The sequence below is a fragment of the Ascaphus truei genome, chromosome 18 (assembly GCF_040206685.1).
Source record: "Ascaphus truei isolate aAscTru1 chromosome 18, aAscTru1.hap1, whole genome shotgun sequence".
In the NCBI taxonomy this organism is placed as follows: domain Eukaryota; kingdom Metazoa; phylum Chordata; class Amphibia; order Anura; family Ascaphidae; genus Ascaphus; species Ascaphus truei.
In genome coordinates this window covers 12,985,997-13,013,145 of record NC_134500.1, presented here as the reverse complement: position 1 = coordinate 13,013,145, position 27,149 = coordinate 12,985,997, and the positions used below count along the sequence as shown (strand labels likewise).

Below are 27,149 nucleotides of genomic sequence, written 5' to 3'. Positions count from 1 at the left end.
ACAAAGTACTGTCTGTTTCACAGTGCACCATTTCTCCTAAAGCACTGCCATGCCAAAGTAACATGCAAAGCAACACTATGCTCTGCATGACAGGGGGGGGAGGGGGTTTGGGGGCCTTTGGCACAGACGGATTACCGCACACATGCCTCTTGTTTTTATTCACAAGGTACACGTTTGTTTGAAGACACATTGTGATGGATGGTGTGGCTGACAAGGTAATTACGGTAGCATTTGGCTACAGGCTGTTTTATGTCCCAGTGAAATGTAGCTAGGTTAGGTGTAACTAGCAGCTTATCTTGTTTTTTTGTTGTTTTTCTTTACACATTCTTTAGAGAAGTGCGGAGCTCCTGTGCTAAGCACCTTTTTGGTGCATGGTGAATTTCTGCTTTTCAGAGGCAAAGGGGTGCAGGGGAAAACTAAGCAATATTGGTACCTCAAAACATTGCTACATATTGCTACTGTTTATGATTTACATCAAGAGTGGCCAACTCCAGTCCTCCAGGGCCACCAACAGGTCAGGTTTTCAGGATACCTCTGCTTCAGCAACAGGTCAGGTTTTCAGACGCGGAAACAGTCTTTTTTGAAGGTTGAGTGGAGGTTCGCATTTAATTATCACTTGCTACACATATCACTGGTATAAATATATTAGTAATACATTTATTTTCGCCTTATTTTAGTCACTATTATTGGGCACATTTATGGTTTTCGCTTTAATATTAGCACTAACATTTGCCAGTAGAGAGCGCCATCCTATATACGTTTTTTTTTTTTCTTCACAATTCCGTGTTACTGGAAGCGAAAAATGGTTCGGTGTCCTAAGTGGACTACTGATTTTTAACTGTCACTAATTATGGCCCTTCTGTGTATTTCCTAAATGCCTCTTTTTGCAACATGGGTTTGCCCAATGAAGGTCAGACTGGACTAAAACATACTTAATTTTAACCTATACAGAGACAGAGATACCTGGGGGAAACCTGGGACAACTGTCCAAGGGCCTAACTGCTCTGGGGAACTGCCCAGAAGTTAGGGCCCGATCGAAAGTGACATGGTTGGGCCATTATCTGCCGATGGGGTTGGGCCTCTTGAAGGTCCACTAACTCCCCCGCACGTCTGTTCTCCCCTTCAATACCCCGTGGCTCAGGTCATCACTTTGTCCTGGGCCCTGCAGGGCAGAATAACATCTCATAATAACAGGCCTCGTGTGTGAATGTCAGTGCAAAACACTTCTGTGACACAACATTCTCAAATAAAGATCCCTGACATTAACGCTGCAGTGCACTCAATGTTTGGTTACCATCTGCCTGTTGTTCATTCTGGGACAGAAACACCTTGACGGTCCTCACGTGCGGAAACAGGCCATGCAAACTAGCGGTGTTGTCATTCAGAAGAACCTCGATAAGGAATGAATGAGGGAGATTGCCTGCAAACTGTGTGATCGACGATTGTGGGAATAAATTAGACTGTTTTCCATGTTTCCCACCTTAAAACACACCTGCTTAACGAAGCAGATGAGTAGCTCCGTGGCTGATACTTTACACCTCATACATAAACCTTGGCCTCTTGCAGACGCACTTACCAGAACACCCTCCTACTGTCTCTGTACGTTCTTCCTACTTACCAATTAGATTGTAAGCTCTTCGGAGCAGGGACTCCTTTTCCTAAATGTCACTTTTATGTCTGAAGCGCTTCTTCCCATTATGTGTTATTTGTAGTATTTGTTATTTATATGATTGCCACGTGTATGACTGCTGTGAAGCGCTATGTACATTAATGGCGCTATATAAATAAAGACATACATACATACCTGAGTGAGGATAGATAGACCTGTCATTTATTCTGCAGAGGTGTTTGCAACAAGTTGGGTAACAAGCTTCTTTGTTTGACAGGCACACTGAAGGTGCAGAAAACAACTCGATACATAGAACACCCCACTAAGCCACTCCTTTATTTCTGCTTTTAGTTCAACAGCTGATGACACCATTGACAAGCCAAATAACTGTGGACACCCAGTAGTGATATGTCCATTAATGCTACGCTTCGGTTCCTTTGAAAAGGATATTTTTTAATAGAATGTAAAAGGCCTGAAGCAACCGGACTAGTAAAAGCCTCATTCCCTCCCAACCACTCCTTGGTTATGTGTAATGCTTGATGTGCCGGAGCGACTGTGCTACTTATGAATGTATTCCACAACATTAAAGGCTGACCTTTTAGCGTTGCATTGTAAATGCAGGGTGGAGATCTTATTTAATGCAGGGTGGGCTCAACTCCACTCCTCACAACCCCCCAAAGGGCTAGGTTTTTAAGGATATCCCAGCTTCAGCACAGGTGGCTCAATCAGTGGCTCAATCAGTAGCTCAGTCGAAGAAATAAATCTGAAATCTTTTTTGTTTCCCCAAAACGGCTATTTAACTCAGTTCTAACCAGTCTAGTATCATTCCAATTCACAAGATCTGCTGTGCTGCTGCTCAGCCTTACTGAACATCTCATTGGATATTTAAAGTTATAGAGAAAGTGTTACATCATGAGTGCTTTCATTCATTGACAATTCTAGTATGCCCTGCTGGAAGGGTATTCTGATGTTATAAAGCTGCAATTTATTTTGCTACCATTCACATAGTGGTCAGTTTACTACTCTGTCAATAGATATTCCTACATAGTGGATATAAACTGCTTAACAGGATTATTCGCTGCATAAAACATGGTAACAAAGGAAATGGTTCTTTACAGCAAGGGCAGTTAAAATATGGAATTCAGTACATATGGGGACTATGATGGCAGATACAATAGATTTGTTGAAAAAAAGGTTGGACATCTTTTTAGAAAGGAAAGGTATACAGGGATATACCAAATAAGTAAACATGGGAAGGATGTTGATCCCGGGAGTAATCTGATTGCCAATTCTCGGAGTCAGGAAGGAATTTATTTTTCCCCTTATGAGATATCATTGGATGATATGTCACTGGGGTTTTTGTTTGCTTTCCTCTGGATCAATATACTGTAAGTACGGATATAGGATAAAGTATCTGTCGTCTAAATTTAGCATAGATTGAACTTGATGGACATATGTCTTTTTTCAACCTCACCTACTATGTAACAATGTAACATTACTTTTTAGTGCATTTTGAAAAACGCTAGTGCCCCTTCCTAGGTGTTATGTATCAAACTTGACTTTGTATATGTGTGCCCAGCCCTGTATTGTATTTTATTTCCTTCTAATATGTGTTCTGCAGAGTGCCGCGTACATGGCTAAGGAGCTATATAGATATACATTGCATATTCATCATATGAAATGAAAGTTTGCATGAATTAATCCAAATACTTTATGGGCACTTTGCATCAGCAAGTAGTGGGTCTATGGTGGAGGAGTTACTTGCCATGTCTGCAAATAATACAGTATGTAACAATTTACACTTTTATTGAATCAATTCTTTCCCATTTTCAGCATCGATTAAGCAGTCGGCTCTGAGTTGGGCTTAGGCAACCCAACATATGCAATGTATGAGATGGATAAGGCAGACATCAGAGGGGGTGATATATACATATTTGTAAGATTACATGGCATACCCATAGTTTGGGTTTATTTATGTAGTTAAGACTCCAGATTGCAAAACGGAGGCAAATAACAGCAGCAGATTTATTAACGGAAAAGAAAACCCCCCAAATAAAAACATGTTTTTCTTTGCAGTCCCAAATGTCTCCTGCATGCAACATTAATGCAGAGAATCTTTCTGGGTTCTGTATCTTTCAGTTTCCTGTAACAATAATAAAAAACATGGCATAAATGGGATATGTTTATACTTGATTGATGAGGTATTATTATTATTTATTTTTCAGCATAGAGATATTGATAGACTAAATCCCTGGGAATAAGCCTTCCTATAACGCTGCTGTAGGTATGAACAGCTCAGCCCCAGGTACCATTTAAACTTGGCACCCAGCTGCGGCCCCGCCCATTCAGGCTCACCCAGCCTCGGATTGGCTGCCGGCGGCTCATTTGCATTGACGTCAGTAAAGGCTGCAGGTCAGCCCTTTGCTGGTGCTTTTATTGGGTCTGCCTCTGTCACCGCCGCTGTGCAGAACTGGAGAGGGTGAAAAAAAAGGGGGAGAGAGGGAGGGAGGAAGGAGAAAAGGAAGAGAGAGAGAGAGAGAGAGAGAAAAGAGGTGCATTGAGAGACAAGAGAAGGAAAAAGGGAGAGAGGGAAGACACTGGGCTATTTTATTTGCTGCAGCAGCGCTGCAAAGGGCAGCGGGATGCAACGTGAATGAGAGGCAGGCAGCCTTCCGCAGGCATATAGGGGAGGATTGCATTTATAAACGCACCATTTAATTCATTGAGGACCCCGCAGGATCATTGCAGGGGGGAGGGTGGGTGAGTCCCTTTTTTTGCAGACTGAGGAGCCTGTGACACCCTGCAGGGGACAGTGCTATTTATTGCACCCCCCCCCCCCCCCACCTTTCCTTTGTGACATCCCCCCCCCCCTCTCTGCCTGTGCTCTGGTAAAGGGGGGCTGTGAAGGCAGGGGTTAGGGGAGGGGGGGTCCCCAGCCTGGGTATGTGTGTCCGGATAAGGCTGCAGATCTTCAGGAGGGGGGGAATCTTCCTGTTGCCAAGAGGAGCTGAGTGTGTGAATGTAAATAAGCCTCTTCCTCCCCCCCTCCTCCTCCTCCTCCTCTGCTGGAACATGATGAGGTTCTAGAAGTTCCCCAAGGATCCCCACCAAGACTTTTCTAAGCTGTGGAGGGGACACCAAGGAAGACCCTGTGCCTTTTTATCCACCCCCCATCCACCACCCCCCTCATAAAAATAAAGCCAGGAAATGAATTGATCTCCAACTTGGGAGGAAGGATACTACAAATATTGGGTGCACAGGGCGTGGAAGGGAGAAGCAGCAGCTTCCACTGCATCTCCCAGCTCTTCATGTGATCACATCAGCATTGCTTGCAGCCCTTCGCATGAATTGATCCGTGGATACAATGTTGCCATGCTGATGGTGCACGGGAAAGTCGATGAGAGGAGGCTGTGTGTAGTGAGGGAAATCAAAGGAACAACCCACATGCCCCTATCCCTTTGGAGTTAATGCTGGAGGACCACACACACCACCAACAACAACAACAACAAAAAACCCCATTGCCTGAAGGAAGACATCACAGTTTATTCCTAAGCTATTTTTTTCCTGGTGGTGGCAGATTTAAAGTATGACATGCAGGAGAGTGACAGCAAATCGCTGGCTACCGAATCCAACACATCCCCTGTAGGATTCATCTGCAGCACAGATTGAAGGCACACTACAGTGGGGTTTTGTTTTATTGTAGGGGTGGGGGGGAATCTGGTAGAAGAGACATCGAAGCATGGGCTGTGCTCCAAGCATTCACATCTCAGACAGCAGGGTGGTGTATCACAGTGGCAAAGAGTCAGAAGATTCCAATTCACTTCACCAGACCAGCTCGCAGCAGCAATGCAACTCAGTCCCAGGATTATTCATTAAATCCTCCAACACATCCACTTATAAGGTGAGGGCTAATTCCTCTAAGAAAGACAAGAGGGAGAACAGCCAGAGCATGGAGGCAGAGGTTCACACCAGCAGATCCGGTGTAAAGGTAACAGGAGGGGTGGTAACAGGTCCCTTTAAACCCAACAGTGGGAGACAGGCACTTTCCAGCAGTGTATGAGTTAAGCCTATATCTCCCCCCCCCCCCTTCTAAAGGCAGCATTGCTACTGTGTAACTGATCTCCTGGGTATGACATGTCTTCTTACCTGACCCAAGTCATTTGGGTCCCAAAGTCTCTTGATCAGAACTTTTTTTCCCAGAAGGGTTTCATTTTCTACCTCACCCCCCCAAAATTAGAGTGTGTGTGTGTATACATGTCTGATTTGCTTGTGTATGCGTTTCCTTATTTGTAATTCCACTCATTAATCTTGCTCTTTCTCCTGATCAGAGCTACATTCATAGCCATTGTTTGCCAATGGGGTGTTTTTCAGCAGTCCAGGCCCTGACCTGTCAAAAAAGAACATTTAAACATATGGCTATCTTGGTTTCGCCAGGCGTATACAGGCCTACGTCTCTCTGCCCTTCACTTGCCCACATGCCGCATTTTCAGATGGCTGGTGTTGTGTGTCAGTGGGCAAATATTGATATTTGTATAGGTATTTTTTTGGCACTGGTCACTAATTGCTGAATGAAATAATTCGCAGAGGAAAGAACAGCTTCTTGTTTAATGCTGTCAGTCTGTTTGATTAATAGGAGAAATCTTGGGGATTGCCAAAAAAAAACCTACACTTGATCAAAACGGTCTTTTCCATATTACGTCGTACAGTGTGTAAAACTGGCACTTAATGTTCGGAACCCAGACTGTAAATTTAGCATCCTGCATCACTATAAAGGAGTAGTGAGTATGACCACAGACACATTCCCCTTTGCCTCGGTATCCAAATACATAGAGGACAAAAATAATATACAGTAGGTGCCACCCCAATAATTACAGTTAAATATTACTGCCCGCCTCTAATGCCCTACTACCCTCTTTAATTGCCAATAGTGAAACTACTTTGTACAAAGGGTCTCCAGCTGCTTAATACTGTGGGCTAGTTACTACTAGCCGCTAGTAGACATTGTGACATCATCAACACAGCAGACCTGGCAAAGGTGTGTGATGGATGAAAGTTAAATATTTTATTAAACTCAGGATCAACAGCACATAGGCCCTTTAGTCCCATTCGTCTTAACGCAGACCATGGCTTCTCAGGAATGGGGAAGAATATTCAATAAAGACCACAGGGGGCATATCTGGGGCATATTTGGGCCAGAATTGAACGACTATTGTCTTGATGCATAGAACCCATCGTTTTTATTAATACTTATTTATTGGCGACAAAGTGGCTAGCACTAATGAATATCTTGAGTTGGTGATTATTTCTATATGCGCTCTATCACTGTACATCCATGTTTATCAAATGTAAAAAAAAACTGATAAGTATTACAATGTATCCTAAAATATACTTGTATTTTATTACTTATTTTCACTTGTGCTGAAATTTCTGAATAACATCTTACTTTTCAGTTGGAATACCCAATCGTGTGTGTGTGTGTGTGTGTGTGTGTGTGTGTGTGTGTGTGTGTGTGTGTGTGTGTGTGTGTGTGTGTGTGTGTGTGTGTGTGTGTGTGTGTGTGTGTGTGTGACCAGTGGTGGAAATAGCATTAAAAAATAGTTGTACAGTGTACACAGATGGAAGGTTAAATTCGTTTACCAAGCGGATAAAGCACTGTGGATAACATTTAGGTTTTATGACATACTTATGCTATAAAGAGCACAAAAGCATGTATTTTCTTTTCTTAAAAAACCCCCCACTATTTTTAATGACTTGGAAATTGTGTGTGTGTGTATGTATATATATATATATATATTATATATACTGTATAATATATATATATATATATATGTGTGTGTGTGTATATATACTGTATATATATATATATATATATAATATAATTTTTTTTTTTAATTATTATTATTTTTAAATAAGTGGTACTCTGCACTCCCTCTGACCCCATCACCTTTTAATCACGGAATACGACATCTTAGTTTTACGTGAATATAGGCTTCTGCAATAATATCAGTTTAAAAGGCCTTGGGTATGATGATGTATGCCAGGAACTCCCATGAATCACCTCTTTCATATTCGCACATATATTTTCAAGGCTTTTAGATGAAAGGTTGCAGTTATATTTGGAATCGAGCCTTTTTTATGCGTAAGAATACTGGATTTTTTTTCAGTAATTGGTGGGGGGGGGGGGGGGGGAAGAGGAAACCTAGAAATTCTGGATTTATTTGCACATTGTGTTATGAATTGTTGTGCTATTTATTGTGTGTTCCACCCCAAAATGTATGGTCATTACCTGGAATGTTGAATATTTACAATGCCCATATTTACAGAGTTTAATATTATATTGGTCATCGACCAAAACAGCATTTATGGGTGTAAAGAAGGCATTTAATGTTGATATTGATTTATGTTGAAATAAAAGTGCACATATATATATATATATATATATATATATATATATATATATATATATATATATATATATATATATATATATATATATATATATATATATATATATATATATATATATATATATATATATATGCAAATATAGCTGTATGCTCATCTGCATGTCTTAGGCAGGTCTGCAACCCCGCCTTTCCCCATTATCACCCAGCATACAGCACTTCCACTGCAGCAAGGGATTCTGGGAAATGACATGCAAATGAGCACACAGTGTCACTTTTTATATATATATATATATATATAATTTTTTTATTTTAACAGTTTGTCCTATTTCATTTGCACACATTGGAGCTCTTACAATATAATTTGTAATAACCTATTTTTTTTTTTTAATCTTTAGTTTTATAGGGAATTTGTTTAAGTATTTAGTGAGTTATTGTTCTTGGAGAACTGCAGCAAAATTGAAATATTTTGAATGAAGTTTGTCTATTTCGCGAGCTGCGGTCTTCCAGGGAGAGAGGGAGATTGCGACGGGAGGGGGCATGGTCGGGGTTTTGCGGGGGCGTGGCCATGACCTCACGCGGCTGCTTCGTCCTCATTGGGTGAACCGCTGGCGGGGGCGTGGCCACGCCTCCGTCGCAAGTTCTAAACTCAATTTCATGGAGTTTAAAAAGCTGGCAGTACGGTGCAGCTGCACCTTCAGCGGGAAGGTGCATACTGGGCCCAGCCCCATTGAGGGGCGGTGCTTATATGCACAGCGCACGCCGTAGCAGTCACTGGGACCGCAGCCTTATAGTCCCGGCGACGCTGACATCACGCTGCGGTTGCTGAAAAAATCTAATTGACTTCCGGCGATCGCGACCAAGTCGTCGCGCATTCACGTCGCTCGTACTATAAGCGCACGCGACGGATTCAATACATTTGTTTTGACACGACATCGCGTCGCCGGGACTATAAGCGCGGCATTATGATGACAAATACATGGTTACAAATACATAGTTACATTAAGTGAACAGGGTTATACATTATATAAAAGACATTGCAGGCACAGCATTCCAATGGTGAAAAGGTGCGATGCGCTCGAGACACGCACAGCTCACCGCTCCATGCTGTTTCCTCCTCTCCTTGGCCCCACCCCCAGGCTCCTGACACCACCAACTGATTAGCTGCTGCTGGGTAATGCAGCCAATCAGGAAGGAGGAAGCTGCCCAGTCCCCTAGCAACAACAGCCCTGCTCAGGGAAATCCTGCGTCCGATCACTATGTCCAGAGAGGTAATACCGGACACATACATGTCCAGTATAACTTCTAACTTTTTACTGCACAGTGTCCAAATACAGGATAGTCCGGTTGAATACTGAACACCTGGCAACCCTACAAGGAACTCCAGGGGACTCCACGAGTCAGAGAAAATACAATGTTTTAGAGGGAGGGTGAGGGGAAAAATAACACTTAGGAAATATCAGCGGACTAAAAAAAAGAAGCAACGTCACGGACGATAAAAAATATAGCGTTAAACACATTTCATTTCAAATGTTTTTTGTCACTATGAGTCAGTACACATGGCATTCTGCACGCATGGCATTCTAACCGTTGATTCAGCGCTTGTTAGCCAATAAAATAGTCAGCAAACAAGACCTACATTAGTATATCAAAATGAACAGTTACAAGGCCATGTAGTGAACATCACGGAAGCTGGCGAATACTCAGAAAGCTCAAAAACAAATAAAAGGGATTCTTTTCCATAAGAAGTCCTGGCGGATTAGTTGCTGAGATCTGTTGGCACTATGGTGATGGGCCATGAAATCCGAACATGTGCCCGTCAGGCCTGTAAAAACAAGGTTCGAAAAGTATCGAAAATTAAATAAATACAAGATTACGTACGGATAGACAAAATGTTAGAAACGCTGTAAACGACAATTTTGAAATTGAAGAGGCAATCCAAGCAGCTTAAAAAAAAATTAAGCTTTTTTTCCTTTTTAATATGGGCAGCCTTTTATTACCTTTTATTGAAAACGAATTACCTCAGCTGCCGATCGATTTGGTTCTCCCGTGATCGATCAGCAAAATCCTGGGGTTCACTAAATGGCTGCCTTTTCCGTTTCAACCTACAGTCAGTGTAACTCAACAGCTACAATGTATTCTTATATTACTACGGTAACATTAGCTATTGGGAAGTGTTTTTTATATAGATCTTGCGCTGCTGGGGAGGTGTAAGATGCTCAGTATATTAAAATAGCATTAAGAGTTGAATTTTAAAATAGAAAACAGGTAGTATTATCCAATACTACAGAACTGATTTATTAAACAACAAAAAAACACCTTTTATACTCCTTTATAGTAGTCAGACCTTTTTGGTTTTTAATCTATCTTTTTGTTGGACCATAATAATGGAGGTTTAAACACACTTGCTGTTAAGCAGTCATAAGCTGTTTATGTTCAAGGGCCGTGTTGTTCCATAGAACAGAGCCGCCAACAGGGGGGTCTGCCGGGGTTGGTGTCCCGGGTCCGCTGGCTGCGGGGGCCCGACCGGCCGGTACGTTCCCCCAACCGCTGCCCAGGCCCTGCTGCCGGTCGCGGCCGGGCCCCGACTCTCAGCTGCCTATAAGCCCCTTCCTTTCTCTGCCCCGCGCCGCCGAGCTTCAACCGCGGAAGCTGGGTCAAGCTTACTTCCGGCGCGCTGACGTCAGAGCGCAAGCAGTGGAAGCTCGGCGGCGTGGGGCAGAGAAAGGAAGGGGCTTATAGGCAGCTGAGAGTCGGGGCCCGGCCGCAACCGGCAGCAGGGCCTGGGCAGAGGTTGGGGGAAATGTGTAGCGCTGGCTGTGGCCCCCCAGCCAGCGGACCCCCAAAGACACAGGGCCTGGCCTGGCCCAAGGTAAGTCTGTATTTTTATATCTATTAGGGGGCTTAGGGGTATTTTTATATGTATTGGGGGGCTTGGGGGTATCTGTATATGTATTGGGTGGCTTGGGGGAATTGTTATATGTATTGGGGGGCTTGGGGGAATTGTTATATGTATTGGGGGGCTTGGGGGAATTGTTATATGTATTGGGGGGCTTGGGGGTATTTTTATATGTATTGGGGGTATTTTTATATGTTTTGGGGAGGGTTATTTTTTTTATGTGTGTGTGTGTGTGTATGTATGGGGGGGGTTATATGTATTTTTTTTTTATATGTATTGGGTAGGTGGGTTTTTGTATGCATTTGGGGGGGTGGGGGAGGTTGTATATTTTTTGGGGGTGGGGATTTTTTTTTGTATGTATTTGGGGGTGTGAAGTTTTTTGCATTGGGGTGGGAAGTTTTTTGGTATATATCTTGATGGGGGGAATTGTGTGAGGGGGAGGGAATGAGTGAGCGTGGGATAATTGACTTGACGGAGGGAGAGGAGAGAGGGGGTGAGTGAGGAACAGAGGGAGAAAGTGTGAGATGCAGGGGAGAGAAATACATGCGAGGCGGGAGAGTGAGAGCGGGTGAGACGGAAGGGAGAGAAATACATGGGAAGAGGGGGGAAAGAGAGGGGGCTTGTGAGGTGGGGAGGGGGGCGGCTCGCATTACTGTCGATACGGGGGGGGGGAGGGGCTACTTAAAATGCTTGTCCTGAGCCCCACACGATTCCTGTTGGCGGCCCTGCCAGAGAATAAGTTACCTGTGCATTTTAAATCCAAATCCATGTTCACAAAGTGGGCTGTTTCACCTGTACACTTTACCACAATTGCTGGTGTCTCTAAATATATGATCAGTTTTATCACCACAACTATTGTATTTAATGTTTATTCTTGTGCTTTGTACGGATGATGAAAAATATAAACCATAATATTGTTGCAAACAGAACACTTCTTGCATTTTCCTAGTATTGCAAAAAAAAAGGCTCTTTTAAATGCTTTTTTTAGCATTGCAATTTTTTATATAGTCTATTTTTATTATGAGCACTTTTTGAAAACACACACACACACACACACACACACACACACACACACACACACACACACACACACACACACACTATGCTGGGTGCACTCAAACAAGCAATATATATGAAAATACTGTATACTTGGCAATAGTCCATGTGCTTGCAGATAGACAGGGAACACCAGCCAGTCCGGTAGATATACAAAAATAGAAAGTCCGCAGCACACTCGAATAGAAAAAGGTTATTTATTCTCAATAAATCATCCGGCAGTCAAACAAGCTCCAGAGCGACATACGTTTCTCAAGCTCTGTGACGTCAATGAAGTAAGCATAGAATATATAGGGTGAACACACACACAGAAAGCGCCAAAAACATGATAAAAGACTTTAAAGCAGCTGTGTAAGGCCTCGGACAGGGTCCTGCTGGCGTGCGGAGGCGCGCTGAGGCTCAGGGAAAGCGGGTGCTTTCCCTGGCCTTAGCGCGCCGTCCGGGGGCGTGTCGGCGGGCGGGCCAGTGACGTCACGGAGCTGGTTCGCCCTCATTGGGCTAACCGCTCACGTGACCGGCCCTGCGCTCCGGCGAGCTCTTGGTTTTAACATTTCCCTAAGACCTACGCTTCCGCGCGCTTGCTGAAGCGTAGGCGAGCCCCTACTAAAGCCGCTCTCATTACGGCTGTAGGGGCTCACTGGTAAGTACCAGCGCGCCTCAGCATTACGCGCTGACCATGCCCGAGGCCTAATGAACGCTGCGCATCAAGTCTGCACTGTTGAGCATGGGCATAGATTTTAAACTAGCATAAACTGCCAATTAGTATATAAAGAATATAAAGGCCAAAGTCTATGATACTAACCTAACCTTACGCTATGCCATCATAGTAAGAAATAAGGGGGTACCATTTACAGCTCTCCCCTATCAGCCGATTGTGTAAAACAGCCAGCTAGAGACCCCCTTGCGTCCCTGATAACCCGCGATGCTCAGCTTCGCGCATGCAAAGTATCAACAAAATACTATAAATAATAGACCAGTGGATAAGATCTATTATTTATAGTGGTTGGTTGATACTTGTATTCTTATTCTGCCTTAGTGATTGGTTTTCATTTTTTATAGTACATATTTTTATAGTTTAATTCATGATTTAAATGTTTGTATCTGTGTGATTTTTAATACCGCTTTCTCATTTCAGTGTTCACTGTTCTATGGCTTTTAAATATCTAATACACTGTTTTGTTTTATGTTTAATAAATACATGTATGTAGTTTGTATATACAGGTAATTTAATCAGTGCATAGATTGTGGTAATGGACCAGCACCTGTGTAATTGACGTGCCCCGTGTGATCATTGGTGGAGGTGGTTTTTTGCTGCTCCAATCACTGTCATCCATGGGGTTTAAATGCCATTAGTTTAGTCACACGAACCATCCCTGGCGAAGTAATTCAGTTTACGAAACGCGTAGGAGTGATTTGTTCTATGTGGACGCTGTTCCTGTGTTACACTGTTGTTCAAGTCTTAACTCGGCAAGCTACGGGACTTCCCTGCTATATCTATTGGTCGGTGTGGAGGAGCGGCGAACCGCGGTGACATCATCTGTCCTGCTGTGTGGTGCTGAGGACTTGGTCCAGAGAAGTAACAGTGTGGGACGTTAGCTTGTTCCATTTTCTTACCATTTGGACTCTGATCTGTGATGTATGCTGTGGGAAACAAATCTACCTGAGAAATTGCAGCTGCTAAGGAGAAACGCTTTGATCCGGATTAGAGGCAGCTGCTTTCAAGGAGTCCCCTAGAAGCAAGTCATCCGTGTCCAGTTGGGGTAACATGTACCCCAAACATGCCCTGCCTGAATAACTGATTATTTTGTACATGCATTATTATCATTAATTCAATATAATTACTTATGAGTAACTGAGTCGTGCGCTGTGTTTCTTTCTTTTGCACATACCAAGTGCACGGGCTAAAAAGGAGCTTCATGGTAGTGGTTGACACGAAAGGGGCAACAACGCGGTCAAACGCTGCTCGCCCACATCGTATCACACCACATAAAACCAACCCAGGCATCCTTGAACCGTACAAAGTCCACTTCTAAGAAACCCGTCAAATCATAATCACGGCTGATCTTGTACTCGACACCGGATCGTTGATTTATGTCGACTAAACCCTCTCCTTGAGCTTCCAGGTTGGCCTCGCCAACTTAAGCCGTGCCGCAAGGGCACTTGATCAAATACACCACGTAATCTGTATTGCACATGGTATAGTGCTTAATGTCATACTTTCGCCCTGTGCGGGGATGCGTAAATGTGGGTCCTTTTTGAAGGTTCCCACGCTGTGCACAAGATAAACATGGAAAAGTTCCCATAAGAGGTTCCCATAAGAGGTGAGCCCATGAATCTTGTTTTACGGTCCCCAAAGTCAGCAAGAATGACAGAATCCCGAATAATAGGTGCTCTTCTGTAGGACATCAAAGGTGGTGCGGTCAGTATATTATTACGTTTAGCATCTGCTTCACTAAGATACCAGAACTTCCTAATGAGGCGACTGCTCTCTGCACTGGCCGTAGAAAATGTTCTGACAAATGGAATTCTGCCCGTTACCTTGTCAGTTCTTTTATGACGAAGCAAGTCTTCCCTGTCCATATCCAATGTAGATGTCCTGTCCGTCTCCAACATTTCCCTAGGATAACGTCTGGCTACAAATTTATCTACCATCTGATGTAGCCTAATATCGACATTCCCAGGCTCACTCACGATCCTCTTTTCCATGTACAACTGGCTCTTTGGGAGGGAGCGTACACTATGAGGAGGATGAAAGCTGTTATATAGTATTGCGGTCCGTATTTTTAGAGCACAAATGTGTATGGATACCAGTACCCGATAGGTAAACTCTTGTGTCCAAAAAACAGACCTCATTTAGGTCATACTGTATTGTGAAGCTGATGGTATCCAAAGCAGTGTTGAGTTGTTGATGGAACATAAGGAGAGATTCCACATCCCCTGACCATAGCATAAAAATGTCATCTATGTAACGTGACCATGTATTGAGAAATTGTATGAACAGCGGATTAGTATACACATGATGGTTCTCGAAAAAATTCATGAATATATTCACATATACGAGGGAGCCACGTTAGAACCCATCGCGGTCCCTCGTACCTGGTTGAAAAATTGATCTTCAAATAAAAATTTTTTTTTCGACAAGGACCAATTTTAGTAATGTTAACAGAAAATTGTGCTCTTGATCTGTGAAGGATTGCGCCTGGGCAAGATAGAAACGGACAGCCTCCATACCATCACGGTGTGTAATCGAGGTGTATAGGCTCTACACATCCATAGTTACCAGAAGCACACCTGAAATATTCATATTAAGTGTCCTGAGATGTAACAAGAACGGAGTAGTGTCCTGTATGTAACAGGGACCCATAGTGACAAGCGGTCTTAACATCATATCCAAAAAGGTAGCAATGGGTTCAAAGATAGAATCAGTGCTCGCCACAATGGACGCCCCGGAGGGTCCTGTAGCCTCTTGTGCACTTAAGGTAGCACATACAGTACCTGAATGACTGGATCAACAGTCAGGTATGCCCATAGTTGTTTATTAATAAGTCAAATAGACTCAGCTCTGCTCAGGAGTGCCTGTGTGACTCGTCCTATCCTAGGAGTAGAATTTTGAGCAAGGGGGAGATAGTTGTCATGGTACGCAAGTTGTCTCTGAATCTCAGAACGATATGAAGCTCTGTCCATGACAACAATTGCACCCCCTTGTCCGCTGATTTAATAATAATGGACTGGTTGAGGCCAAGGTTCTTCAATGGCTGTCTCTCAAGGCTAGAAATATTTGTCCAGGAACGTCTATCCACAGTTCTTTTCTTCCTCTGTTTTGAGTTTTGCTAATTCAGCCGATGTCAGCTGTATATACGTTTCCACAGCATGGCTATTGGATGGCGGGTTCTGTAGGCTCTTCTTCTTGAGATCCGTTGACCGATTAATGATGGTGTTAGGTGTTAAATCAATAATTGGCTGATCACCTATGGGCTCCTGAGCAACCCCTGTCCGACCAACTCGTTCTTGTATAGTGTTACGCTCACCCTGTGCGAAAAAGGCTTTCCACCTCAGATTTCTGAAAAACCTGTTGATATCAAGATCTATTAAAAAAAAATCAACATTGTTAGTTGGTGCAAACGATGGAGGACTTTGTCTTCAATGTCGGTAAGGGTATATGGCGAGATGTTAATTATTGTCGAAATCCCTGTTGGAATGATCGCGTTATCATCTGCTGTTGTGATTGACAGGATCTGTGGCCCCCTCCTCTTCCTCTAGTAACGCTTCCTTGCCCTTCGCCTTGCTCCCCATCTCCTCCTTGCGACGTATCTTTCTCTAAAAAGAGGCATCACTGGACAACTCGGAATCTGAAGAATAAATCTGGTCCTGCCTCCCTTGTGTGGATTTATAAAAAGGACGACGTCCCCGTTGGTTGGAGAATAGTTGATAGACCCAGCGATAGACCTGGTTATTCTCATAGTTGTATACATCGCGTAAAAAGATTCTTCTCTTTCTTAATTCGATTTCTTTTCTGTAATCCTCTATAGATTTATCCAGATTTTCTTTTAGTGCGGTCCACTCAGTAGATGAGAGCTTTGCTTGGGCCTTCTCCTCTGTGTCAAGGATCTTTTCTCTCACAACCGCAATCCCGTATCTCACACTCAATTCTTCTCCTCACTTTTAAAGCTTTACACACTTCTGCCCCTCTTTACATCTCAGCTCTAATTTCTCGCTATGCACCATCCCGGCTCTTGCGTTTTGCTCAAGGATGTCTTCTCTCTACCCCCTTTGTATCTAAAGCCCTCTCCCGCCTTAAACCTTTCTCACTGACTGCCCCACACCTCTGGAATGACCTTCCCCTCAATATCCGACTAGCACCCTCTCTATACACCTTTAAGATACACCTGATTTAAAGAAGCATATGAGTAGCTCCATGGCTGATAAATAACACATCATACATTAACTTTTGGTTCTTGCAGACGTACTTACCAAAATGCCCTCCTATTGTCTCTGTATGTTCTTCCTACCGTCAAAATTAGATTGTAAGCTCTTCGGAGCAGGGACTCCTCTTCCTAAATGTTACTTTTATGCCTGAAGCACTTCTACCCTCCATGTTATTTATATCATTTATTATTTCTGATTGTCACGTATTACTGCTTTGAAGCGCTATGCACATTTATGGCGCTATATAAAGACATACATATACATATATATATATATATATATATATATATCTCAAAACACAAAAAAGAAGAAAATCCCAAAACAAGCACTTTATGCTTATGCTTAGTTTATTTATCACGACATAATAACAAGAAAAGCAGAGAGAAAAGAGAAGAAAAAAAAAGTTAAGAACAAATGAGGATCAATAAACAGCCTAAAAAGCTAGTACCACTATCGTGTATAAATGCAAATAAATAACAAACAAAAAAATACCTACAGTAGGATCAGAAAGGAACCCACTAAGAGTAATGACCGGCCAGTCAAAAAAGCAACTGAAAAGGGTTAAGGTAGAAATGAATATGCTAAGTAGAATAGAACATATATATATATATATATATATATATATATATATATATATATATATATATATATATATATATATATATATATATATATATATATATATACACACGCCCATGTGATGAAAGGAATAATGTGACAGTGCTTGGGGGAACTGCGTTCTGGAATCCATCCATCTTTAGAGATCAATAATGTATGTATGTATGTATGTCTTTATTTGTATAGCGCCATAAAATGTACATAGCGCTTCACAGTAGTAATACATGTCATATAAATAACAAATATAAATAACACATCATGGGAATAAGTGCTTCAGACATACTGTAAAAGTAACATTAAGGAAGGAGTCCCTGCTCCGAGGAGCTTACAATCTAATTGGTAGGTAGGGAGAACGTACAGAGACAGTAGGAGGGAATACTAGTAAGTGCGTCTGCAGGGGGCCAAGCTTTGTGTCATGTGTCCATGATTATCCAGTGCTACTCATATGCTTCTTTAAGCAGATGTGTCTTAAGGTGGGTCTTAAAGGTGGATAGCGAGGGGGCTAGTCGGGTATTGAGGAGAAGAGCATTCCAGAGGTGTGGGGCAGAAAGTGAGAAAGGTTTAAGGCGGGAGAGAGCTTTAGATACAAAGGGGGTAGAAAGAAGACATCCTTGAGAAGAACGCAAGAGTCGTAATGGTGCATAGCGAGAAATTAGGGCTGAGATGTAATGAGGGGCAGAAGAATGTAAAGCTTTAAAAGTGAGCAGTAGAATTGAGTGTGAGATACGCGATTTAATCGGAAGCCAGGAGAGGGATTTCAGCAGGGGAGACGCTGAGACAGATTTAGGAAAGAGTAGAGTGATTCTGGCAGCAGTGTTTAGGATAGATTGTAGGGGAGACAGGTGAGAGGTAGGAAGGCCGGACAGCAGGAGGTTGCAGTAATCGAGACGTGAGAGAATGAGGGCCTGAGTCAGAGTTTTAGCAGTTGAGTAACAGAGGAAAGGGCGTATCTTTGTGATATTGCGGAGGAAAAAGCGACAAGTTTTAGAAACGTTTTGAATATGAGAGGAGAATGAGAGAGAGGAATCAAGTGTGACCCCTAGGCAGCGTGCTTGGGCTACTGGGTGAATGATCGTATTTCCAATAGCAATGTGGAAGGAGGTAGTAGGGCCAGGTTTGGGAGGTAGTATAAGGAGCTCTGTTTTTGCCATGTTAAGTTTCAGTCGGCGGATGGCCATCCAGGATGATATTCCAGAGAGGCATTCAGAAACTTTGGTCTGTATAGCAGGTGTAAGGTCAGGGGTTGAAAGGTAAATTTGTGTGTCGTCAGCATAGAGGTGATATTTAAACCCAAAAGATGTGATTAGGTCACCTAGAGAGAGTGTGTAGAGAGAAAAGAGAAGGGGTCCCAGGACAGAGCCCTGGGGTACCCCCACAGAGAGATCAATAGAGGAGGAGGAGGTGTTAGCAAAAGAGACACTGAAACTTTACAAAGCTAAATTGTTCAATGTAGTTGTTGCTTAGAATATATTTCTTTGTATGTATGTAATAAATTGTGTGTGTATGTGTGTGTGTGTGTGTGTGTGTGTGTATATATATATATATATATCAAATGGAAATATTACTGTATGCTCATTTGCATGTCTTAGACAGGTCTGCAACCCCGCCTTTTTCACCATTATCACCCAGCACACAGCACTTCCACTGCAGCAAGGGATTCTGGGAAATGACATGCAAATGGACACACAGTGTCACCTTTTGCTTCAAAACCATTTTTAACATGGTTCCCTATTGTGGGTGGGTTTTCTGGCTATGCATCTTAACCCTGGCTGTGCTCAAAGTTGTGACCATGCAGCAAGCTTAAGCCTATAGGGAACCATGTTAAAAATGGTTTTGAAGCAAAAGGTGACACTGTGTGTCCATTTGCATGTAATTTCTCAGAATCCCTTGCTGCAGTGGAAGTGCTGTGTGATAATGGTGAAAGGCGGGGTTGCAGACCTGTCTAAGACATGCAAATGAGCATACAGTAATATTTCCATTTGCTATATGCTTTGCTGTGGAGGGTTTTTGTCACTTTTTTTTACCCACCATAACTTAACGAAGTGTGTATATGTATATGTATATATATATATATATATATATATATATGTATATATGTATATATATATATATATATATATATGTGTGTGTATATATATATGTATTGTATTGCATGTCTTTATTTATATAGCGCCATTAATGTACATAGCGCTTCACAGTAGTAATACACATGGTAATCAAATAAATAACAGATAATATAAATAACAGGTCATGGGAATAAGTGCTTTAGACATAAAAGTAACATTAAAGCTGCAGTTCAGTCTTTTTTTTTTTTTTTAATTAATTTTTTTACTTCAATAGTTTCATGTGGGCAATCTCTAATTACCTAAAGAACTGTATAGCTGCCAGTCAATTCGTTCTCCATGTATTGATCGGCAAAATTTGGTGACATCATTAGAGAAGGGATATGTTTTTCATCTGCTTCTGTCAGTCAGTGGAAGCTCATGAATATTCATGAGCACTTCTGCACTGACGTGCTAGATTGAGGGCAGGGCTGACAAAGGGGTGTGCCAGGGCTTGTGACAGGACATGAAGGGGCAGTGCCTTAGTAAATGGTTGTTAAAATAGAATACAAGAAAATTGGTCTTTCAAAGTTTTTTTAAAAACAGAAAATGCTAAAAGTATTTTTTCTTACTACAGAACTGATTTATTAAAAAAAAACACACATGCAGGATATTGACTGAACTGCAGTTTTAAGGAAGAGGAGTCCCTGCCCCGAGGAGCTTACAGTCTAATTGGTAGGTAGGGAGAACGTACAGAGACAGTAGGAGGGAGTTCTGGTAAGTGCGTTTGCAGGGGGCCAAGCTTTATGTATCATGTGTTCAGAATATCCACAGTGCTATTCATATGCTTCTTTAAGCAAGTGTGTCTTAAGTTGGGTCTTAAAGGTGGATAGAGAGAGTGCTAGTCGGGTACTGAGGGGAAGGGCATTCTAGAGGTGTAGGGCAGTCAGAGAAAAAGGTTTAAGGTGGGAGAGGGCTTTAGATACAATGGGGTAGAAAGAAGACATCCTTGAGAAGAACGCAAGAGTCTGGATGGTGCATAACGAGAAATTAGGGCTGAGATGTAAGGAGGGGCAGAAGAGTGTAAAGCTTTAAAAGTGAGGAGAAGAATGGAGTGTGAGATGCGGGATTTGATCAGAAGCCAGGAGAGGGATTTCATGAGGGGAGATGCTGAGACAGATCTAGGAAAGAGTAGCGTGACTCTGGCAGCAGCGTTTAGGATAGATTGTAGGGGAGACAGGTGAGAGGCAGGAAGGCCGGACAGCAGGAGGTTACAGTGATCAAGACGGGAGAGAATGAGGGCCTGAGTCAGAGTTTTAGCAGTCGAGCAACAGAGGAAAGGGCGTATCTTTGTTATATTGCGGAGGAAAAAGCGACAGGTTTTAGAAATGTTTTGAATGTGAGGGGCGAATGTGAGAGAGGAGTCGAGTGTGACCCCTAGGCAGCGTGCTTGGGCTACTGGGTGAATGATCGTAGTTCCAACAGTAATGTGGAAGGAGGTAGTAGGTTTGGGAGGAGCTCTGTTTTAGCCATGTTGAGTTTAAGGCGGCGGAGGGCCATCCAGGATGATATAGCAGAGACATTCAGAAACTTTGGTTTGTACAGCAGGTGTAAGGTCGGGTGTTGAAAAGTATATGTGTGTTGTCAGCACAGAGGTGATAATTAAACCCAAAAGATGTTATTAGGTCACCTAGAGAGATTGTGTACAGAGAAATGAGAAGAGGTCCCAGGACAGAGCCCTGGGGTACCCCCACAGAGAGATCAATAGAGGAGGAGGAGGTGTTAGCAGAAGAGACACTGAAAGTACGATGGGAGAGGTAGGATGAGATCCAGGATAGAGCTTTGTTCCGATTACCAAGAGTGAGGTATGATGAGATCCAGGATAGAGCTTTGTTCCGAATACCAAGAGTATGGAGAATGTGAAGGAGAAGAGGGTGGTCCACGGCGTCAAATGCAGCAGAGAGGTCGAGTAATATGAGCAGAGTGTAATGACCTCTGTCTTTGGCAGCATGGAGGTCGTCAGTTATTTTAGTGAAGGCTGTTTCCGTGGAGTGAGCAGTGTGGAAGCCAGATTGTAGAGGGTCTAGTAGAGAATAGGTGTTGAGAAAATGGAGCAAGCGAGAGAATACAAGACGTTCAAGGAGTTCAGAGGCAAAAGGCAGGAGGGAAACAGGTCTATAGTTAGAAAGACAGGTAGGGTCAAGCTTGCTGTTTTTGAGTAATGGTATGACCGTTGCATGTTTTGAAGGAAGATGGAAAGGTTCCAGAGCAGAGGGAGGAATTAAAAAAATGTGTGTGAGCGTAGGGATTATAGTAGGAGCAAGAGGTTTTTGGAGATGGGAGGGAATGGGGTCAAGAGGACAAGTGGTAGAGTGAGAAGAGGCGATCAACAGCGACACATCCTCCTCTGAGACAGTGGAAAAAGAGTCAAGGAAGGCATGAGGAGAGTTAGGAAGAGGTGTAGGATGGGAGGAAGAGACAGAGGGGGTGTTCTGACGTGTGGATTCCACCTTTTCCTTAAAATAGTCAGCAAAGTCCTGAGCGGAGATGGAGGAAGGAGCGGCAGCTGAGGGAGGTTTGAGTAGAGTATCAGACAGAGAACAGTCGGCGTGGGTTAGACTTGTGCATCTTGATTAGTGAACAAAAGCAGGCTTGTTTAGCTTGCGAGAGGGCAGAGTTGAAACAGGATAGCATAAATTTGTAGTGAAGGAAGTCTGCGAGAGTATGAGATTTCCTCCAGAGGCGTTCAGAGGAACGAGTGGAGGAACACAGCATGCGCGTGTGGGAATTTAACCAGGGTCTAGGGTTAGAAGGGCGAGTGCGGCAGAGAGAAAGCGGGGCATGTAGATCAAGAGAGGAGGACAAGGCAGAGTTGTAGTACCTGACCAGATTGTCAGGGTCTGTAGCAGAGCTGAGAGAGGAGAGGGAGGAGCGTAAAGTGGACTCAAAGTCAGGTAAGTGAATAGAGTGCAGGTTTCTGCAGAACCAGGGGGTAGATGGAGGTGGAGAAGGGGAGAAGCGAGATAGAGAGGAAATGGAGAAATCAGAGAGAGAGAGAAGTTTTCAGTGAAAACCAGGTCTAAGTAGTGGCCATCCTTGTGGGTGCTGGCTGCAGTCCACTGTTGAAGGCCAAAAGAAGAGGCTAGAGAAAGAAAGCGGGAAGCCCAAGGGAGAGAGGGGTCATCAATGTGGCAATTGAAATCCCCAAGGAGAAGAACAGGGGAGTCTGAGGAGAGAAAGAAAGAGAGCCAGGATTCAAAGTGAGAGAGAAAGGCAGAAGGGGGATGAGTGGAGGTAGGTGGGCGATAGATGTCCGCCACATGGACAGGGAGAGGAGAGAAGATCTGGACAGTGTGAACCTCAAAGGAGGGAAAAGCAAGAGAGGGGGGAATAGGAAGGTTTCGGTAACGACAGAGAGAGGAGAGCAGGAGCCCCAGGCCTCCACCCCTGCCATCAGGGCACGGAGTGGGGGAGAAGGAAAGGCCATCGTAGGAGAGGGCAGCTTCCAGAGCAGAGTCAGACTGAGTGAGCCATGTCTCAGTTATAGCAAAGAGAAGCAGGGAGTGAGAGAGAAAGAAGTCATGCACAGAGAGGAACTTGTTAGAGAGGGAGCGAGCATTCCAAAGGGCACAGGAGAAAGGAAGAGAGTAGGGAGGGTGGCGGGGGATGGGTATGAGGTTGGAGGGGTTAACACCAGAAGGAGTAGAAGTTGCATGTGGGAGGCGAGGACGAGAGCAAGTTGAAATAACGCAAGGACCAGGATTTGGAGAGATATCCCCAGAAGCAAGGAGGAGAATCATGGAAAGAAAGAGAATGTGTGAGGATGATTTGTAGGGGTGTGTTTTAGTGCATGGTGTATAGCTGTGTGGTGACAGAGGACGCAGGTAAGAAAGGAGTTTATGTGAACTGAGAAGTGGGGAAGAAAGGAGAGATGGAGATATATGAATAGAGTTAGAGACATAAGGAGACTGGTGGAAGGAAGTGCATAATTTGAAAATAAGTGAGGTTACATCAAATATAAAAAATAAAAGCGGCATCACAGCAATAGTTAAGTGTTGAGATGTGCAGTCTGGGATGGGTGATATCCTCCTTTCCAATGTAGATCAAATGCAGGAATCAGAAGCATTAGGTGTTGTCCACTTTTCCACTTCTTTTTGAACTTCCTTTTTAAACTTCATATCTACTTTAAACACACATATATATATATATATATATAATAATACTGAGTTAAGTTATGGTGAGTAAAAAAAGTGACAAAAATGCACCTTAACCCTGGCTGTGGTCAAAGCTGTGACCATGCAGCAAGCTTAAGCCTATAGGGAACCATGTTAAAAATGGTTTTTGAGGCAAAAAGTGACACTGTGTGCTCATTTGCATGTCATTTCCCAGAATCCCTTGCTGCAGTGGAAGTGCTGTATGCTGGGTGATGATGGGGAAAGGCGGGGTTGCAGACCTGCCTAAGACATGCAGATGAGCATACAGTTGTATTTGCATATATATATATATATATAGTGCAGAATAAATGAGTTCTTCAGTATTAGGTGATACCTTTTTTATTGGACTAACAATTTATTTCATAGGACAAGCTTTCGAGAGTTCTCCTCTCCTTCAGGTCAAGCAATACTGATATACAAAGGATTCAATGGCTAATACAGTGTAGAGAGAGGGGAAAAAAACCAACAACAGATATTTACTGTAGATAAGGTAGGGTGTTAAGTGTTTGAAGCCAGGGGACCGTGTCAAAGAAAGGTGGGGAGGGGAAGGGATGCTGGGGGGGGGGGGGGGGGGGAGAGAAAGTGTGGATAAGAATTGAGGCAATATTGAGTGTATATGATTCAGTGCAAAAAATGTGACCAAGGCTGCTACATTGGGGAAACCAGCCAAAAACTACAAGGAAGAATGAATATGCACAGACACTCTATACTCCATCACGAAGAAGGAAGATATTGCTCACCTGTGGGACATCACTTCTCACAACCAGATCATTCCATAAATGATTTAAAAATCAAAATCCTCAAAGGAATGTTTAAAAGCACCCAAGAACGGAAAACATTTGAACTCGGAATGATAAGACTCCTTGACACCAAAACCAAAGGACTTAATGCGGACATGGGTTTTCTCACACCCTATCAAAATTGTTTGCAATTATCCTGCTTGCCTCAATTCTTATCCACACTTTCTCTCCCCCCCAGCATCCCTTCCCCTCCCCCCCAGCATCCCTTCCCCTCCCCCCCAGCATCCCTTCCCCTCCCCACCTTTCTTTGACACTGTCCCCTGGCTTCAAACACTTAACACCCTACCTTATCTACAGTAAATATCTGTTTTTTTTTTCTCTCTCTACACTGTATTAGCCATTGAATCCTTTGTATATCAGTATTGCTGACCTGAAGAAGAGAGGAGAACTCTCGAAAGCTTGTCCTATGACATAAATTGTTAGTCCAATAAAAAAGGTATCACCTAATACTGAAGAACTCATTTATTCTGCACTATCGCAACTGGACTAACACGGCTATTTTCTGCTTTATATATATATGTGTATATATATATATATATATATATATATATATATGTATGTATGTATGTATGTATGTATGTGTGTATGTATATATATGTATGAAGTAGTGTCTACCAATATCTAAAATGTGAAGAAAAAAATTGTGAACAAGCGCTAAAGTCTAAATACCAATGTGTGAAAAATAACAAATATCTTATAATAAAGGTAGGCTGCCTGGTAATACTGCCAGCACTAACAGAAATACGTGAAAAAGAAACCTGGCGTCAAATAATCAATGGAAAGTCCTGTATTCCTCATGGAATCCGCTCACTTGAAGCAGCAAGGCATAAACACGCGTTGTTAGGAACGAGTCCTCTTGGCGCAGATGGTATCCTTGCAGAGTTGTATCTCTGCTCCGCCGCGACTCAAGTCTGAAACCACCCTTCAGGTATTAACCGGAACAGTGCCGGTGGCGGAGGCAAGTTAGTGGGGTCACAGCTCTGCACCACGTGTGGCCGCTCTCCTCACTTCCTCCTCCGGTTTCACAGGATGTCTCTGCGCGCCCGCGCGCGAGTGTGCCCGTGACCTTTAAGGGACAGCTGATGTGTTCTAAATGCCGGGAGCTGACAATTGCAGAAAGGCTCCAAATTCGAATGTCCATAAACGTCCAGTACCAACCAGTGAGTGACTATGTCACCTGCCCTACGCGTTTCGTAGACGTTTCTCTACTTCCTCAGGGGCTACCTATTTGGAGCCTTTCTGCAATTGTCAGCTCCCGGCATTTGGAACACATCAGCTGTCCCTTAAAGGTCACGGGCACACTCGCGCGCGGGCGCGCAGAGACATCCTGTGAAACCGGAGGAGGAAGTGAGGAGAGCGGCCACACGTGGTGCAGAGCTGTGACCCCACTAACTTGCCTCCGCCACCGGCACTGTTCCGGTTAATACCTGAAGGGTGGTTTCAGACTTGAGTCGCGGCGGAGCAGAGATACAACTCTGCAAGGATACCATCTGCGCCAAGAGGACTCGTTCCTAACAACGCGTGTTTATGCCTTGCTGCTTCAAGTGTGCGGATTCCATGAGGAATACAGGACTTTCCATTGATTATTTGGCGCCAGGTTTCTTTTTCTTTTTTACCAATATCTAAACCTACACAGATAACACACCCATACAGGTCTATAAAGCTGATATAGACTATATACAGTGATGTGTAAAAGAAAGTACACCCTCTTTGAATTCTATGGTTTTACATAGGACATAATAACAATCATCTGTTAAAATTGGGCAAATACAACCTCAGATGAACAGCAACACATGACATATTGTGTTGACACTGTCATGCTTTATTTAACAAAAATAAAGCCAAAATGGAGAAGCCATGTGTGAAAAACTAAGTACACCTTATGATTCAATAGCTTGTAGAACCACCTTTAGCGTCATCTGTATGACTTTATCAGCCTCTCACATCGTTGTGGAGGAATTGTGGCCCACTCTTCTTTACAACGTTGCTTCAGTTCATTGAGGTTTGTTAGCATTTGTTTATGCACACAGCTCTCTTAAGGTCCTGCCACAGCATTTCAATCAGGTTGAGGTCTGGACTTTGACTGGGCCATTGCAACACCTTGATTCTTTTCTTGTTCAGCCATTCTGTTGTAGATTTGCTGGTGTGCTTGGAATCATTGTCCTGTTGCATGACCCAATTTCGGCCAAGCTTTAGGTCATGATTGGGTCATGTATTATAATCTGTGCACCATGTAATTCCTCGCAACTTCTCCTGCTGACTCTCCCCAAGGTGCAAGCTGGAGCAGAGACACAAAATGTGATACATCTCATTATAATCTGTGCACCATGTAACTCCTCCCCAACTCCTCTTACTGACTCTCCCCAAGGTGCAAGCTGGGGCAGAGACACAGAATTTGATACATCTCATTATAATCTGTGCCCCATGTAACTCCCCCCAACTCCTCCTACTGACTCTCCACAAGGTGCAAGCTGGGGCACAGACACAGAATTTGATACATCTCATTATAATCTGTGCCCCATGTAACTCCTCCCCAACTTCTCCTACTGACTCAAATTAGACATGGTCTAATTTGAGCAAA

At 43.3% G+C, this 27,149-nt stretch overlaps 1 protein-coding gene across 4 annotated transcripts in view; it reads left to right on the top strand.

The window, feature by feature from the left end:
• PDE8A (phosphodiesterase 8A) overlaps window positions 1–27,149 on the top strand; it is a 181,937-nt gene that overhangs the window by 32,377 nt on the left and 122,411 nt on the right. The window contains exon 1 of one of the 4 annotated variants that reach the window (XM_075575584.1): window positions 4,069–5,510. The exons of 1 other annotated variant lie outside the window; for it this stretch is intronic. In XM_075575584.1, the coding sequence (XP_075431699.1) occupies window positions 5,349–5,510 (162 nt within the window). In that variant the 5' untranslated portion in view covers window positions 4,069–5,348. Of the gene's footprint in view, window positions 1–4,068; window positions 5,598–27,149 lie in introns of those variants that run through there. 2 more of the 4 variants (XM_075575583.1, XM_075575586.1) reach the window with 2 other exon arrangements.